The sequence below is a fragment of the Chelonoidis abingdonii genome, chromosome 17, assembly GCF_003597395.2.
Source record: "Chelonoidis abingdonii isolate Lonesome George chromosome 17, CheloAbing_2.0, whole genome shotgun sequence".
NCBI classification, from domain to species: Eukaryota; Metazoa; Chordata; order Testudines; family Testudinidae; genus Chelonoidis; species Chelonoidis abingdonii.
This window is the reverse complement of record NC_133785.1, coordinates 4197827-4214285: the sequence shown is the minus strand read 5'-3', so window position 1 is coordinate 4214285 and position 16459 is coordinate 4197827. Positions and strand designations below refer to the sequence as shown.

General features: G+C 40.5%; 1 protein-coding gene across 1 annotated transcript in view; it reads right to left on the bottom strand.

Annotated features, from left to right (window-relative positions):
- Positions 1-3834, bottom strand: part of CFAP92 (cilia and flagella associated protein 92 (putative)) — a 77325-nt gene extending 73491 nt beyond the window's left edge. Inside the window, exons 1-2 of the mRNA XM_032805637.2 lie at positions 3741-3834; positions 2443-2781 (exon numbers count right to left, since the gene is read on the bottom strand). Coding sequence (XP_032661528.1) covers positions 2443-2746 — 304 coding nt within the window. The 5' untranslated portion in view covers positions 2747-2781; positions 3741-3834. The remainder of the gene's footprint in view (positions 1-2442; positions 2782-3740) is intronic.
- Positions 3835-16459: the final 12625 nt, after the last annotated feature.

Here is a 16459-nt window from a genome sequence, read left to right as displayed (position 1 = left end):
ATATAAGTTAACTGTAGTGCAAACTCTTTATAGCGAAAGTGCAACTTACAAAAGGGTTTTTTTTGTTACATAACTGTACTCAGAACCAAAACAATGTAAAACTTTAGAGCCTACAAGTCCACTCAGTCCTACTTCTTGTTCAACCAATCATTAAAAACAAACAAGTTTGTTTACATTTATGGAAGATAATGCTGCCCACTTCTTATTCACAATGTCACCTGAAAGTGAGAACAGGCATTCGAATGGCACTTTTGTAGATAGCATTGCAAGGTATTTACGTGCCAGAAACGCTAAACATTCGCATGCCCCTTCATGCTTTTGCCACCATTCCAGAAAACATGCTTCCATGCAGATGATGGGTTCTGCTCAACAATTCAAAACAGTGCAGAATGTAGAAAACATCCAAAAATATTTAAATAAATGGTATTGTATTATTGTTTAACAGTGCGATTAATCTCTTATTTTTTTTAAATCATTTGATAGCCCCAGTTCTGCTGTCTCATTTTTTTTCAATATTCCTTAAACATGATGTTGTTTCTGATCCTTTGAACTTTTTCTATAGATCTGCCCTCACAGTTTAAAATACAGGTTTCTCTCTCTCCTCCTATATATTGTTTTAAGACTACTGGATCAGGTCTTCAGACGGCGTAAAACAACATAGCTCCACTGACCTCAACAAAGCTGAACTGATTCATATCAGCTGAGGAATATATGGTTTATAGAATCATATCATATCAACCAATATTAGCTGTTCAGATTCACTTTAGCATTTCTATGCAGCCATCTGGAGTTTCTCTACAATAGAAAAATGTATAGCGCAAATCCAGCCCTTTTATTCTTGGTTTATAACTAACGGATGTTAGAGAGGGAAAATGCTTCCCACCCCCAAAATCTCGGCTAATCCTGCAGCCTCTCTTTGTACAGAACTGCCCAATGCTGTCAATAAGAGTTCCACATGCAGCTTCAGCATCAGGCCCATAATGTAAGTTGCACTAAGTTGCATGTAACATCAAATTTAATCACGTGAGTTTTTTGCTTAGGTTCAGTTTTCATTATAAACTACAAACTCAGTCCAGGTTTGCTAACAGGTTCAACAACGTTCAGAACCTCTTGAGTAAAGCCCAGTATCAATTCTTAGTTTCTACTTTAAAATCGTACAAAATTAATGGTTACACATGACCTGTAACTAGATGAAGCTATGACACAATCTCCCTTACAGATATTGGTTTTGTCCCACATATATTCATACTATAATCCAAATGATTGCTTGCATAAACCTCTAGCCTTCACAGTGAAAGATGCATACAGGAAACTGTTAAAAGTCCACTGGAAATATATTTTCCTTGTTTTTAGTGCTGATGAACGTATTAGTTGTAAACGCTGAACTGTCTGGCATCTAACAATCCTGTAGAATTATTTTAATGAATAATAAATTCATCTGATTACACATGATGCGTGAAAAAACAAACAGTATCAGTATTAAACAAAAAGTAATTTGTATCCTAACTAAATATTGTCATTCCAACAGTTGTGTAAGAATCGGTAATGCTGAAGAATAGGCAAGAAAAGATCCTGAAAGTAATAATGTTCATTATATACACTTAAGGGGAGACCAAGATCTGTGAAATAAACAAAGGACAAAAAATGAGAATTTTCCAGACAATAGAAAATTTTAAAACTATAGTAAAAACATATTGATTGGGAACATCCGCACATAGATACTATGGTAGCAGGTTTATTAAATATTTACACCTAAATTAGATATAGAACCTAACCCACCTTTGCCTTAAATTACAATGGAGTTCAATGGGACAGCTCACAATGAATAAAGATTAGCACATGCATAAATTCTTGCAGAACTGGGAATGCCTGAAAAGGTGCTTCACTGGAAAATAAATACATAGACAGACAAAGTACAGCACAGCAGCAGCTGCCCAAGCTACCCTATACTGACACATCAAATGAGCCTTAGTCCTGATCTGGGAGACCCCATTTAGAGCTAAAGGAAAGGAGTTTAACCCCCATAGTCATTCACCTCTTGGCCACGCCAGTCAGATTATAAACACAGTAATCAATTACAATGAGTGTTTTTGCAAAGACTGACTAAGACCATTGACTTGAATAACATTGGCTACTGAAGAGCTAGCAAATGGCAAAGATTTTCAGTCACTATGACCTAAGCCTGAAACTGAATCTAATGGTACAAGGCAATGCAGGGTCCCTCCCCATCACCATTCCCTTGAGCATCTTCTGTATAATACTATAAAATTAATAAAGACCGCATGATAGTATTACAAGGGCGAGGAGACCCACCCACAACTACAGCTTGAAGGGATATAAATGAGCCAACATCCTTTCTGCAGTTTGCTCCCCAATCCCATTTTGGTCTGGAGATGAGCCACAGGGGTTAAAGGAACAGGAGGGGTCACGTCTGGTACCTACCTGCAGCCATTGGCACAGCTAGTGAAATTGAGAACGTACACATTACTGTGTGTGAGGTGTCAAGTTGCTCCAAGTTCTTCTCAAAGAAGAAGGGCCTGTCGTCTTCGTCTTCAGGTGTGGGGTGGCCACCGTCCCCAAGTAAATCTGGGGTTTCAGTTTGAAAGCTGCTTTCAGACCCAAGGGCCTCCAACTCCACTTCCACCAGCGCTTCTTCCTCTTCCTCCACCATCTTTGTCTTTGAATCCTGGGCAAAAGGTTCTGTCAGCTCTCCAGACACATCTTCCTTTTGCTTTTGCAATGCCATCCTATGACCCAGTCACCAGCACCTTGGTTCTCTGGCTGCAGAGTAGAAAAGGACAAGTCCTTATTCCGTTGCCGCTGTATACCAGGAGTGAGCAGTCACCTCTGCCAGTGCCATGCAGTGGTGGGAAAGAGGAGTTTAGGGGAGGCAGAAAAACCTCTTACTTCTCTCTTGGGAATGCTTTTAAACCCCCACATATAATATCTAGGGATTAATTTCTGGAGGCAGGGAGAAGCTGCACAAAGGTTTCCAAGCAGCAGTCCAAGGCAAACAGCAAGTCAACATACTTGGCAAATAATAAAGCGAAGCACAGAAAAAAGACAAAGGGAAAATGTGTTTAGCTGAGCTGGTAGCTAGCAAGCTACCGAATTTTTAAAGGGAACAGAGATTTTTTTTTTCATGGGAGAGAATGGGTAGGGGCAGGGGAAGACAGATTAAAATAACTTCCGCACTTTCCCCACCTACATATAAATCACCAAGGCCCTGATCCTGCAATCACGTAGGCACATGCTCGGAGCCTACCACAGTAACCCCTGGCATTGCCATAGCAGTACAGAGGGAAAGCCACCACCCTTCCGTGGTACCAGCGAGAATGTGCCTTTATCAAACAGCGAGTCCATTACGAAGCAGCTGCGATTCCTGCGCCAAGGCAGCTGCTCGTGCTCCAGCGGTAGGTACCTGGGGAGGGCGTGCGGTGCTCTCCGGGAGACCGGCAGAGAACACACTGGGGTTATCAAGAGAACCTGGGTCTCAAAGGACCCGGCGCTGCACATACATAGCTACCCCTCCCCCAGCAAACACAGCCTCTCTTCTAACCTGCCTTTGTAAAACTTTGCATCCAGACCGAGGGAGGCTCCGCGTAGCAGAGCCGCCCCCTGCCCGCGCAGCACCCAGAGAAGGCAGCGCTACGGTTCCCCGGGCTCCTTCCCTGTAAAGAGCCAGGGGGCTCAGCGCTCCCAACTGCGCCCCAGCCAGCGCCGGGCCGCGGGGAACGCACCTTTCCCTGCCCTGGGAACAGGAGCGGTGGGCGCGGCCACCTCTACCCCGGCTCCCCGCAGCCTGCCGCTGGCAACAGAGGGGTTCCACGCTCTGGAACCCGGCGCTCGCGTGTCCCGTCTCCCTCCGCCTCGCCAAAGAGTCCCCGTTCGCTCGGCGCCCGAGCAAGGCTGTGCCAGCCCAGCGCGCACGGATCAGCGGCGGGGCGAAGTGGCCGCAGAAGTTGCTGGCGGAGAGCGAGAGCCTGGCTGGAAGCTCGGGGCAGAGGCAGGTCGGACCGACTCACCCGCGGAGCGTCACTGCGGCGTGGGGAGGTGGCACGCGGGCTGCGAGGCGGAGAACCCCACGGGCATCATTGGGGAATGGGGTACACTGCAGGTGTCACTAGGATGCAGCACAAGGAATGCCTAGGTAGCGCCAGGAATGCCATGACCATCACCCACCGCAGCAGAGGGCAGGAGGAGGCCTCAGCAAGGCACAGCCTCCCGCACTTCAAAGGAGGGACCATGCCTGATGCCTTCTTTTGTGCCTGTTCAGGGCTTTGCATACTGTGGGCAGAAGTGGAAACAAGAAACGAATAATAGTAATAACGCCAGGGCACAGCAGCAGGGCCCTAGGAAACACAGTACATTACATGGACAGACTGTATCTAGATGTTACCAGCACCAGGTCTCTTCTAATGCACTAAGCATAGGCCTTTCAGTATGCTCTGCAGCAGTGACAAGGCACAAAACACAGCCCCTGTAATTTGCCTAAATAGTACCAGTAGAAATTGTACATGTGTATGAATTACTACTCGGTCTAGCAGGGACTTTATGTCCTCATGCTAGGTCCCCTTTCCAACAGCCAGTTGAGTCCTGGCTGGAGCACTGCTTCAATACTGATTGAGAAGAAGGATTAGTTACTAAATCAACACCAAACTCCTATGAGTCCCATTGGTCTACTCCAGAGTCTCCTGTCCACCTACAGAATTAGCTGAATCCTGCTTAGTTTATGAGGCATGACAAAAATTACAGCTGGTGGGAGTAAGGCTGCTAGATTGGATTGATTGTGAGCTAGCTGATGAGAAATAGATGTACTTCGGTAATGGTCAGCAGAGCCTGAAAGAAAAACAACTAACACTACTTAAATAAGTCACTGCTCAGAATAGGGAATGAGATGCTGATCCAGGCAAAGGCACTGAAAGTTTAGATGTCTAGTTAATATTCTGTAGAGCAGGGTTTCCTCAAACGTTTGTACTAGTGGCCCCTTTCACATAGCAGGCCTGTGAGTGTGACACCCCCCCCTTTTAAATTAAAAACACTTTTTAATATATTTAACACCATTATAGATGCTGGAGGCAAAGCAGGGTTTGGGGTAGAGGCTGACACTTCACGACCCCCTGAGGGGTCCTGACCCCCAGTTTGAGAACCCCTGTGTAGAGAGAGGAGGCAGGTGAGGTACTAGCTTTAATTGGACCAGTTGCTGTTGGTGAAAGAGACAAGCTTTTGAGCTACACAGAGCTCTTCTTCAGGTCTAGCATTCTGTAGGCCAATTATTTTTTTAAATGAGTGTATTCATGTATTTAAAATTTAACTACAACTTGTCTTTTAAGGCCCTGAATAAATATATTGTGCTATTTTTAACACCATAGAGGGAGCATGGAGCATTTTATGGTGGTTTTTACTTTGCTTAAGATTTAATTTGTGATTATATTAAATAGTCCTGTTTGAAGATTGCTATTGAATTCTTATGGTAGAATCTGTGTTGTGATTGATGAGTAGGGTTAGCCACTCATTTAAAATAAGTGACTGCTGTTACAATGTGCCGATTTGTATTTCTGCAGTGCCTCTTCATCTGGATATTTCAAAGAATTTCACTAAAAATAGTAAATTAAGCTTTGTGGCATAGGCAAATATAACTCTACATATGATAAAGTGAGACCAGAGATGCTGTGGCTGGTTTGACAGGTGATGCTGTGGTCTGAACTCTGATTGTGCCCCTTGTCTGGCTAGCCATGCTTGCAAAACCTAAGTATTCCCAACAGTGTAGAGTTCACATAGGTTTTGCAGGGAAGGAGAGAATGATTTTGCATAGGTGCAACACACTTTTTTCTTACAGATTTGGGGCCTTTTTAGTGGAGGTATTGCTATTTGCATCCATTCCATAGCAAAATTCAGAACAGTTTTCCCTTTAAGTAGTACCCTTGTAGATGGACTATAGTCAAGTCTGTCCTGTGAGCCAACATGCAAGCTCTCTGGCAGAATAATTCAGAGCTCCCTTCTGATCTTAATATTTTACAGTTTGAGATTAATGCAATGAGTTACTTTAATTAATTAATTGCAGTTAACTCACAAGTAACTCAAAAAAATTAATTGCGATGTAAAAAATTAATCTCAGTTTTAATCACACTGTTAAACAATAGAATACTAATTGAAATTTATTTAATATTTTGGATGTTTCTACATTTTCATAAATACTATATTTTGTGTTGTAATTCAAATCAAAGTGTATGTTATTTTTATTATAAATATTTGCACTGTAAAAAATAGTATTTTTCAGTTCAGCTTATCCAAGTACTGTAGTGCAATCTCTGTCATGAAAATACACCTTACAAATCTAGTTTTTTGTTACATAATTGCACTCAAAAAAAAAAATACTGTAAAATTTCAGAGCCTACAAGTCCACTCAGTCCTGCTTCTTGTTCAACCAATCGCTTGTCAAATTTGATTACATTTACGAAAGATAATGCTGCCCTCTCCTTATTTACAATGTCACCAGAAAGTGAGAATAGGCTTTTGCATGGCAGTTTTGTAGCCGGCATTGCAAGGTATTTACATGGCAGATATGCTAAACATTCATATGCCCCTTCATGCTTTGGCCACCTTTCCAGAGGACATGCTTCCATGCAGATGATGCCCATTAAAAAAATGCGTTAATTAAATTTGTGACTGAACTCTTTGGGGGAGAATTGTATGTCCCCTGCTCTGTTTTACCTGCATTCTGCCACATATTTCATGTTATAGCACTCTTGGACGATTACCCAGTATCTGTTGTTCATTTTAAGAACACTTTCACTACAAATTTCACAAAACACAAAGAAGGTACCAATGTGAGATTTTTAAAGACTGCTGTAGCACTCTACCCAAGGTTTAAGAATCTGAAGTACCTTCCAAAATCTGAGAGGAATGAGGTGTGAAGCATGCTTTCAGAATTCTTAAAAGAGCGACACTCTAATGCAGAAACTATGGAACCCAAACCACCAAAAAAAAATCCCACAACCTTCTGCTGTGGCATCTAACTCAGATAATGAAAAGGAACATGCATCGGTCCGCATTGCTTTGGATTATCATCGAGCAGAACCTGTAATCAGCATGGGTGTGTGTCCCCTGGAATGGCTAAAGCATGAAAGGACATGTGAATCTTTAGCATATCTGGCACATGAATATCTTGTGACGCCGGGTACAACAGTGCCATGAGAACACCTGTTCTCACTTTCAGGTGATGTAAACAAGTAGACGTCATCTCCTGCAAATGTAAGCAAACTTGTTTGTCTAAGCAATTGGCTGAACAAGAAGTAGGACTGAGTGGACTTGTAGGCTCTAAAATTTCACAGTTTTATTTTTGAATGCAGTTTTTTTGTATGTAATTCTACATTTGCACGTTCAACTTTCATGATAAAGAGATTGCACTACAGTCCTTGTATTAGATGAATTGAAAAATACTATTTCTTTTGTTTTTTACAGTACAAATATTTGTAATAAAAAACTATAAAATGAGCACTGTACACTTTGTATTCTGTGTTGTAATTCAAATCAATATATTTGTAAATGTAGAAAACATCCAAAAATATTTAAATAAGTTATTCTATTATTAACAGCATGATTAATTGCGATTCCTTTTTTTAATCGCTTGACAGCCCTACTTTTTAGCCTCTTAGCTACAATCAAGTGTTGTATCAGTTAGATATCTGATATGTTCATGATGTGCCTTGCACTGGTCCTGGGGGAGAAGGGTCAGGTAAGAAGAAGAATCTGTTTTTTTCCATTTCTAATTTCTGTGACTTGAGGGGGCTGTTTTTCTTGATTTTATACATTATTTTGGGATTTCTTCCAATCTATATTTGTGATAATGCTGAAATAAATGGTGAAAGAAAGGTGACAATTGACTTAAAATGAGGAGTGGTAGTGCCCTCCAATATACTCTCCTTGTTGCTCTGTTGATCTGACCCTTCATGGTATACTAGAATCCAGATGTTAAGAATTATGCATGTGCATAATATTTGCTTGCAATTACCAGAGTTATCCATACAGTCATAGTATTTGTGGGGCCAAAGGGCCAGGTGGATCTTTAATCGAGCATGTATATATGCAGTTATGTGCCCACATAATTCTAGAAATCTGGGCCAGGATGACGGAAGCACTGGCATATACTTCTTATTACATTCATTTGTAAAGCATCTGCCACCTCTGCTAGGTACAAGTGCTTGCCCATGTACCAGCTTATGCTTGGAGTTTACTTAGGACTTCTAGATCAAAATTTCATCTTTGATCTCATATTTGCAAATATCATTCAAAAGATTTCAGCTTTCAAATTTTCAGTAGCTGAGTTGGAACACACTATGGAAGGATAAAACCATCATCTTTCAAAATTTTTAATATACACCTCTACCCCGATATAACACAGTCCTCTGGAGCCAAAAAAAAAAAAATCTTACTGTGTGTTATAGGTGAAACCGCGTTAGATTGAACTTGCTTTGATCCACTGGAGTGCGCACCCCGGCTCCCCCAGAGCGCTGCTTTACCGCGTTATATCCAAATTCATGTTATATTGGGTCGTGTTATATCGGGGAAGAAGTGTACCAAATATATATGTAATTTTCCCAGTTAGTGTATAGACATTATTATTTATCCTTTGGTGAGCGCTGACAATGTACTCCAGTGATGCACGTAACAAGGATGGAGAAACAGGAAATTTACAGTTTATACTAGTTATACACCATATAGTCAAAACAATTTCATATATACAAGCTATTGTATGAAGAATGACAAATCTTCAGGCAATTAATTTTAAGTAAGATGTTTTTGTTTCTTAAATATAGAGAAATGCACAGTGGTTGACAGACTGTCATCAAAAATCTCAGCAGAATAAGTGAACTTTGAAAACACATCTTTCTGAAGGACACCTATAAACCCTGGCACAGCATCACACATGTTAACTTTCAGAAATTAACGTGTGTGTGTTAAAAAATAAACTGTAAAAATCAGAGAGTGAATCAGGCACTCACATTAATTTTGTTTTAAAATTGTCCTACTCCCTTGTCTGTATATTGTCTACTTAAACTCTAAAAGGAAGAGATCTTATCTTCATACACCTCTGTAAAATGTGTATCTCACTGCTGAAAATATACAGATAATAATGAAGACTCAAAAGATTGAGGCAAGTACCAAATTTACATGCTTTACTTAAGGCACAGAAAGGTGAAGTGATTTACCCAACATCATGCAGTGAGTCACCAGTAGAGCAGAAGATAGAATTCCAGTATCCTAACTTCAGCCTCCTGCTCAACACTGCCTCCTATAATGAGATGCTATTCCATATTTATCATTTTCCATTTGCATTTTACTGTATATACAAAACTTTTCCAAACATTGCTGGGCCTAATAAACAAGAAGGCAGGTAGCAGATAACTTAGAATATGACAAGGACAAGACTGTACCATTATTACTGCTATTAGTTCATCCCATAAGTTTTCTTCTGTGATAGAAGAAGCTTGAGACATACAATATTAATTCCAAAGTTATACATAAAACGCATATGATTACCTCTTTGTTAGAAAGGATTTGGGAAAACAAGATGTTTGGCATAAAATCTGTACTTCTAGCTTTAGCACAGTACAATATGAAGTCTTTCTAAACACCACATGGTTTATATTTACTGAGGTCACTGGACATCCGTTTCCTGCATGTTCTGTTAACACTTTATCATACGTCATGGGCAGCACATACCCCCAGTTCGAGGAAGCTAGCCCTGCTTCCGCCCGAGGCCCTGTCCCCACTCTGCCCCTTCAACTCCCCCACTCTCGCCAACCGTTAGCACAGCCTCAAATACTAGCTGGCCTGCCGGGACCCAGAGCAGTCCGGAGGAGGCCCGGCCAGCTGGTGCTGAGGCCTGAGCCTAGGCTTCTGAGCCTTGCCACAACCCAGCCCTAGGGCTGCAGCAATTACCAGAGGTTAGCCACCGCCCATGTCATACATAGACAAACTATACTAACCAGTGTCCTTTATGTATAGTTAGTATTCTTCTGGCTGCACTATCAGCTGCTTCCTATTGTATTATTTGGGGCTTATGTAATGCTAATTTTATATCATTTGATTCACAGGATACAGACATATTGGATAAGTCTCCAATGTGAAGGAGAACTTTTCTCTACAGACCCTGTTAAACAAAAGACATTTTTTAAAGTTCTGACATGATTTTGCCTGCAAGGTACATTTTCTCCAAAGTCTAACAGTTCTAGCAGCCCTATATAGTACTACTGAGTGACAATCCACCACAGCTATAGGGCCATTATATTGTTATTTTGGAACTTTGAATAACAAAGCAGTCAGTGCTAACTACTTGTCCTGCAGCATGTACCAACTGTAAAATAAAAGATTGGTCTACTTCTCTGAAACTCAGAACAATTGTTTCTATAAGTGACCTTATTGCGCGTGCATCTAGATCAGAAACAAGCCCATTCCTGGCTAACGTGGTTACAATTAGCAATCCATCAGCAGTACTGGCAGTCAAATCAAAGTCTTCTCAAATTCAAACATCACTTCTGTTTAACAAATTTCAAAGGCAACATTTTATATGTTTTTAATTTTCAAATGCTGTCACAACACTGGGAGCAGACATGCCATTCAACTCCAGCTGTCACATATGGCCTTGTTTATTATATGAATTCATCATACAAATATTCCACTGGTGCTAGTGACAGTGGGAGCCCTGGTGTGGACAAAGTGCTTACATTTTTAACACCTGTGATAAAGTTCCTTCTCTACCTTGGTGGGTCCTGTGCTTATTGGCAGATTTTGCTAGCCTCAGAGATCTTCCTGTGTTGAATCAAGAGTTGGGAGGTTTTTGGGAGGAATCCAGGCCCGCCCTCTACCCCAGGTTCCAGCCCAGGGCCCTGTGGACTGCAGCTGTCTAGAGTGCCTCCTGTAACAGCTGCATGACAGCTACAACTCCCTGGGCTACTTCCCCAAGGCCTCCTCCCAACACCTTCTTTGTTCTCACCACAGGACCTTCCTCTTGATGTCTGTTAACACTTGTACTCCTCAGTCCTCCAGCAGCACATCATCTCACTCCCAGCTCCTTACACACACCTCACTAACTGGAGTGAAAGCCTTTTTATAGTAGGTGTCCTGATCAGCCTTAATTCTAGTAACTTCCCAGTTGGCTACGGGTGTCCTAATTAGCCTGCCTTCCTTAATTAGTTCTAGAAAGTTCCTGAGTGTTCTGGAATAGTCCCTGTTACCTTACCCAGGGAAAAGGAACCTGCTTAACCTGGAACTAATGAATCTACCTTCAACCACTCTCTTGTAGCCATCTGGCCTGACCCTGTCATACACCGTATTATCAGACCCGCTCTGAGCTGTTTAGAATGTGGTATTAAAAATGCTAACAGGTACAGAAGACTTGTGTGCACTAGGCGTGAATCCTAGCCCCACTGAAGTCAAGGACAATAATCCCACTGAATTTAATGGGGCTAATATAGGCTACGTCTACACTACAGGATAAATTCGAATTAGCTTAAACCGATTTTATAAAACAGATATTATAAAGTCGATTGTGTGCGTCCACACTAGCTCCTCTCGTTTTGTAGGAGTACAGAAATCGATTTAAAGAGCCCTTTAAATTGATATAAAGAGCAGTGTAGTGTGGATGGGTCGAGCGTTAAATCGATTTAACGCTGTTAAAATCGGTTTAACAGCGTAGTGTAGACCAGGCCATATTCTTCCCAACATTGCTAACACTGGTGGAGCTGCATTGCAACAGTGGAAATTTTTTACCAACGTCCTAAGTGTGTGCAAATTCATGTCTTCATTTTAAAGGTAAATAGATTCTATAAGCAAATGCAAAGCTTCGTTTTTCAAAAAGCGGAAGCCCAATAAAACAGGGGCTGAAGTAAGCTGCAGTAGTGTAGTCAAGAGTAAATTGAGTTTTCCCTCTTTTCATTTGGGGAATAAGGAGTTTAGTTTAGATAATTTATTTCTTTTTTTACCATTATCCCACTGGGGGAGCTGCAGATTGTTTTGGTCTAGCTGCTCTTACAACATTTTAAAAGACTGCAGGATTTACTGAAGGACCTCATCATGCAAAAACAATGGCTTTCCAAGAGATGAGAAAGGAACCAATGTAATGGCCAAGGCACTTACGTTCATATACAATATCTACTTTGTGTCACAGATATAACTTAGGTGAACTGAAACCATTCTGACCTACTTGTTTCCCTATAACAGTGCAAAATGACAAGCCACAGATTTATCATGTCATTTAATGGTCCTCCATTCTTTTAAAACAGAAGAACAACAGATGGGCAGTGAGCAGTTCAACAAAGGCTCAAATGTCTTCCAAAGGTGTTTTAGTGCCTGTATTCTAGCAAGAGATATGACCAAAAAACTCAGTAACAACTCAACTGGGAACTCCAGGTGTTGCAGTAAAATTTATACTGACATGTTTATAGTCTGGTAAAGATTCTGTCAATCTTTAAATCAATTATCTCCAGTTTGGAAATTTTTTACAATTTAAAATAGCTAGACTAAACCAAGTGTAATTGTTTCAGCATCTACTCCAAGACCTTTATGGCTTAGTTCAGTTGATGTGTCTAGATAGGAGATGTGGATTTATATAATACTTACTAAAATCTCAGAAGTTTTATGGTTTGTATTTTATCCTCTAATTCTGTATGACAGAGAATATTTTGTTGAACTTAATTAATATAATAGGATTAAAAAAAGAGGTAGGTTTAGATAGAGTTTCATATTTACATACTATGCCATTAAACAAAGTGATGGGGTTCCCCCGAGACCTCTTTCACTCTGTTGCCAAGGAACTCAGTTTGACTGCAGTCTCCTCATCCAGATTCCTTTATCTGGCATACAGCAAAGCTATAATGAGTTGATCAGACTCAAGCATAGGGGATGGGCATAAAGCGTACCACGCATCCAGTATTACACAGCAAATCTCTTCCTTTACACACATTTACATTGCATTTACTATACATTGAATTACACGTTTTGGGACTTGCTTGATTACTTTATAGGAACCAATCCCTGTACAGCATGCTCTGTCCACACACAGTCCATGTATGGCCTACTCAGTACCTCATCTTTACATTCCTTACATTTATCTTGTCCATTGTAAATGATTCCCTGAGTCTTGCCCTTATCTTAGCTAGTACAGATAAGGTGTTTCCAGGCTGCTGATCCATTTACCTCCCTAATCCTGTCTCCCAAGAAATGAGGTCTCAGCCATGTCCAATTACTTTTGTCAAGCCAGGCCTACACAAAGAAAGCATAGTCATTAAGGATGGAAAAGACTTATTAAATCAGCTAGTCAGTCATTCCTCTTGCCAATCAAGAATAAGATAGGTTGCAAATTATGCGAGCTAAAAATGTATCATGTCAAGTTTTATAAGCAAGGAAAAAAACCCTAGGAGAGACAATACTCCTTAAGATGAGGTATGAGAATACACTGAGCCTTAACAAACCAGAAATGAACTGATGAAAACCAAGAAGAAGGTTTTACAGTCCCCAGTGGTTGCATAATTACAAAACAAATTACTGTTTTCGATAATAAATACACAACGGAGAGAACATTAGTGGGTAGAACTCAGTCCCTGGGAAAATAGGGCCTGACCATGTGGGTCTGCACCTCCATTTGAAATTTTTTAGGGGTCTGCAAGTGAAGAAATGTTGAAAACTACTGCCTAACAGCATCAAGGCCAAAGGGAGCTCTTCACCAATACAGGATTGTATGTTATCAATGTACAGACTTTTATCATATGAATAATCAGAAATCTGATTTATATTAAAGAGGACAGGACAATGGGCCCCTTTGTTTCTCTTGGAGATTCACAGCATGTGGAATTAAGTCACCATTCCCATTCAGCGTGAACTAAGGAGAGTCACTCCATTCAGCAAATACTATCTTACTCATGCGATGAATCCCAATGAAGTCAAGGGGACTACTAAAATGCAGGGGCTGCAATAAACAGTTTTTTACCATTTGAATAACAAGAAATTAATGTTGACAGCTTCATGTTTGAGCAAACATTACATTTTTAAGGAGAACATACTCCCATCAGATATACATCTGGAAATTTCACAGCTTTAGAAAATACTGTAGAACTTCACAGTTATGAACACCAGAGTTACGAACTGACTGGTCAATCACATGCCTCATGCAATCAGGCGGCAGAGACAAAGAAAAAAAAAAGACAAATAATGTACAGTACTGTGTTAAACGTAAACAACTAAAAAAAAAGGGAAAGTTTAAAAAAAGATTGACAAGGTAAGGAAACTGTTTCAGGGCTTGTTTCATTTAAATTAAGACGGTTAAAAGCAGCACTTATCTTTTGCATAGTAAAATTTCAAAGCTGTATTAAGCCAATTTTCAGTTGTAAACTTTTGAAAGAACCACCATAATGTTTTGTTCAGAGTTACAAACAACTTCCATTCCTACGGTGTTCCTAACTCCGAGCTTTTTACCATACATGGATTTAAGCCAGTTTAAATTGTGGAGCAAATAGACATACTTTTATGTTACATCTGACAATTTCTTACAAGGCACATGCTTATGCCACAAACATATCACATCTACCGAGAGGTGCAAAAATATAGGCGCAAAACCAAAACCAAGCAAATTATGGCCCTGAATTCTACAAGGTACTTACGCATATGCCAAACTTTAAGCATGAGAGCAGTCCCAAGAATTTCAGTGGAACTACATACATGCTTAAAATTAGGCACATGCTTAAGTACCTTGTTGAATCGAGACCTATCATATTTTAGGGGTTTTTTTGCCAACTTTAGGCTTGCAATTTTATGAAACTGGAAACAAATGCTCAGCCAAACTCAGACTCAAGAAAATACAACCAAAATGGCAATGAAGGCATTAAGGTTACTTATTCTGAACTTTTAATTAAAAAATTGTTGAAATATCACAGTGGCATCTGGTTGTGCTGTTACAACAATGCATTTCCATTATAAACCCCTATTTTTCATGGCTGTATACAACTCAGCTGAAAAAAGTGTTCCAGGATGAAACTGAACAGAAATGTTTTGAGACCAAGAGCTGTTTTCTTTAAATAAAACCTTCAAAACATATCAGAATACAAAGAAGTTGATATTTACCAGCCTCTAATGCCTTTATTTTACACTCTCCTAAAAATAGCTAGTTTAAAATTAGATTCTGTAGACATATTTAAAGTAATATACAGTTATGTGACAGATATATAAAGTGCAGCTACTTCTAATTACTATTCAGTATAATCTTTATTATGTGATATGTAACACAAAACTGAGCATTGTTAATTTGCTTTCACAAGATACTGTACACTCTTTGCATGATGCCAAGTATCAGGGGATAGCCATGTTAGTCTGGGGGGAGAAGCAGGACATGCCAGCACACTGAGGGGAGGACGTGGAGCAAAGGTGAGTGAGGTGCGGCAAGGAGCTGCTGGTGGGTACAGAGCACCCACCAATTTTTCCCCATGGGTGCTCCAACCCCGGAGCACCCACAGAGTCAGTGCCTATGCCTTCATGTGCCAGCAATGCCCCTCTGCCATGTACATTGGCCAAACCAGACAGTGTCTCTGTAAAAGAATAAATGGATGCAAATCAGACATCAGGAATGGTAACATACAAATGCCAATAGGAGAACACTTCAATCTGCCTGGACATTCAGTAACAGATTTAAAAGTAGCCATCCTTCAACAAAAAAAACTTCAAATATAGACTTCAAAGAGAAACTGCAGAGCTACAATTCATTTGCAAACTTAATACCATTAATTTGGGCTTGATTAAGGACTGGGAATGGCTGGGTCACTACAAAAGCAATTTTCCCTTTCTTGGTATTGACACCTCCTCATCAGTTATTGGGAGTGGACCACATCCACCCTGACTGAATTGGCCATGTCAACACTGATTCTCCACTTGTAAGGCAACTCCCTTCTCTTCATGTGCCAGTATATTTATGCCTGTGTCTGTAATTTTCACTCCATGCATCTGAAGAAGTGGGGTTTTTACCCACAAAGCTTATGCCCAAATAAAACTGTTAGTCTTTAAGGTGCCACTGGACTCCTCATTGTTTTTGTACACTCTTCGAGCCTCTGTTGTATCAGTATTATCAATAGTTCAAACATTTAACTTTGGATTTAGGGCCTGATGCAGTGTTAATTGAAATCAGCGGAAAGACATCCACTGATTTCAGCAGACATTGGGTCATACCCATAACACTGCTCTACAGCCAAAATGCTTCTGAAATAAATGTAGTCAAACTTTACTAATTCTGGATCATTGAGAACGAAAATGATGCTTAAAATTGTTTATTGGCTCTAGTCTAGCTGTTGGGCTCCAGACTACAGCAGTGGAATCTCCTGGCAGGTGAGGTTAGGGTTTCCATGTTCCATGACCATCAAAAGGATCTTGTCCCATTCTTCTTCATGGAAGGTGATCTTGTAGCCTGCAACAA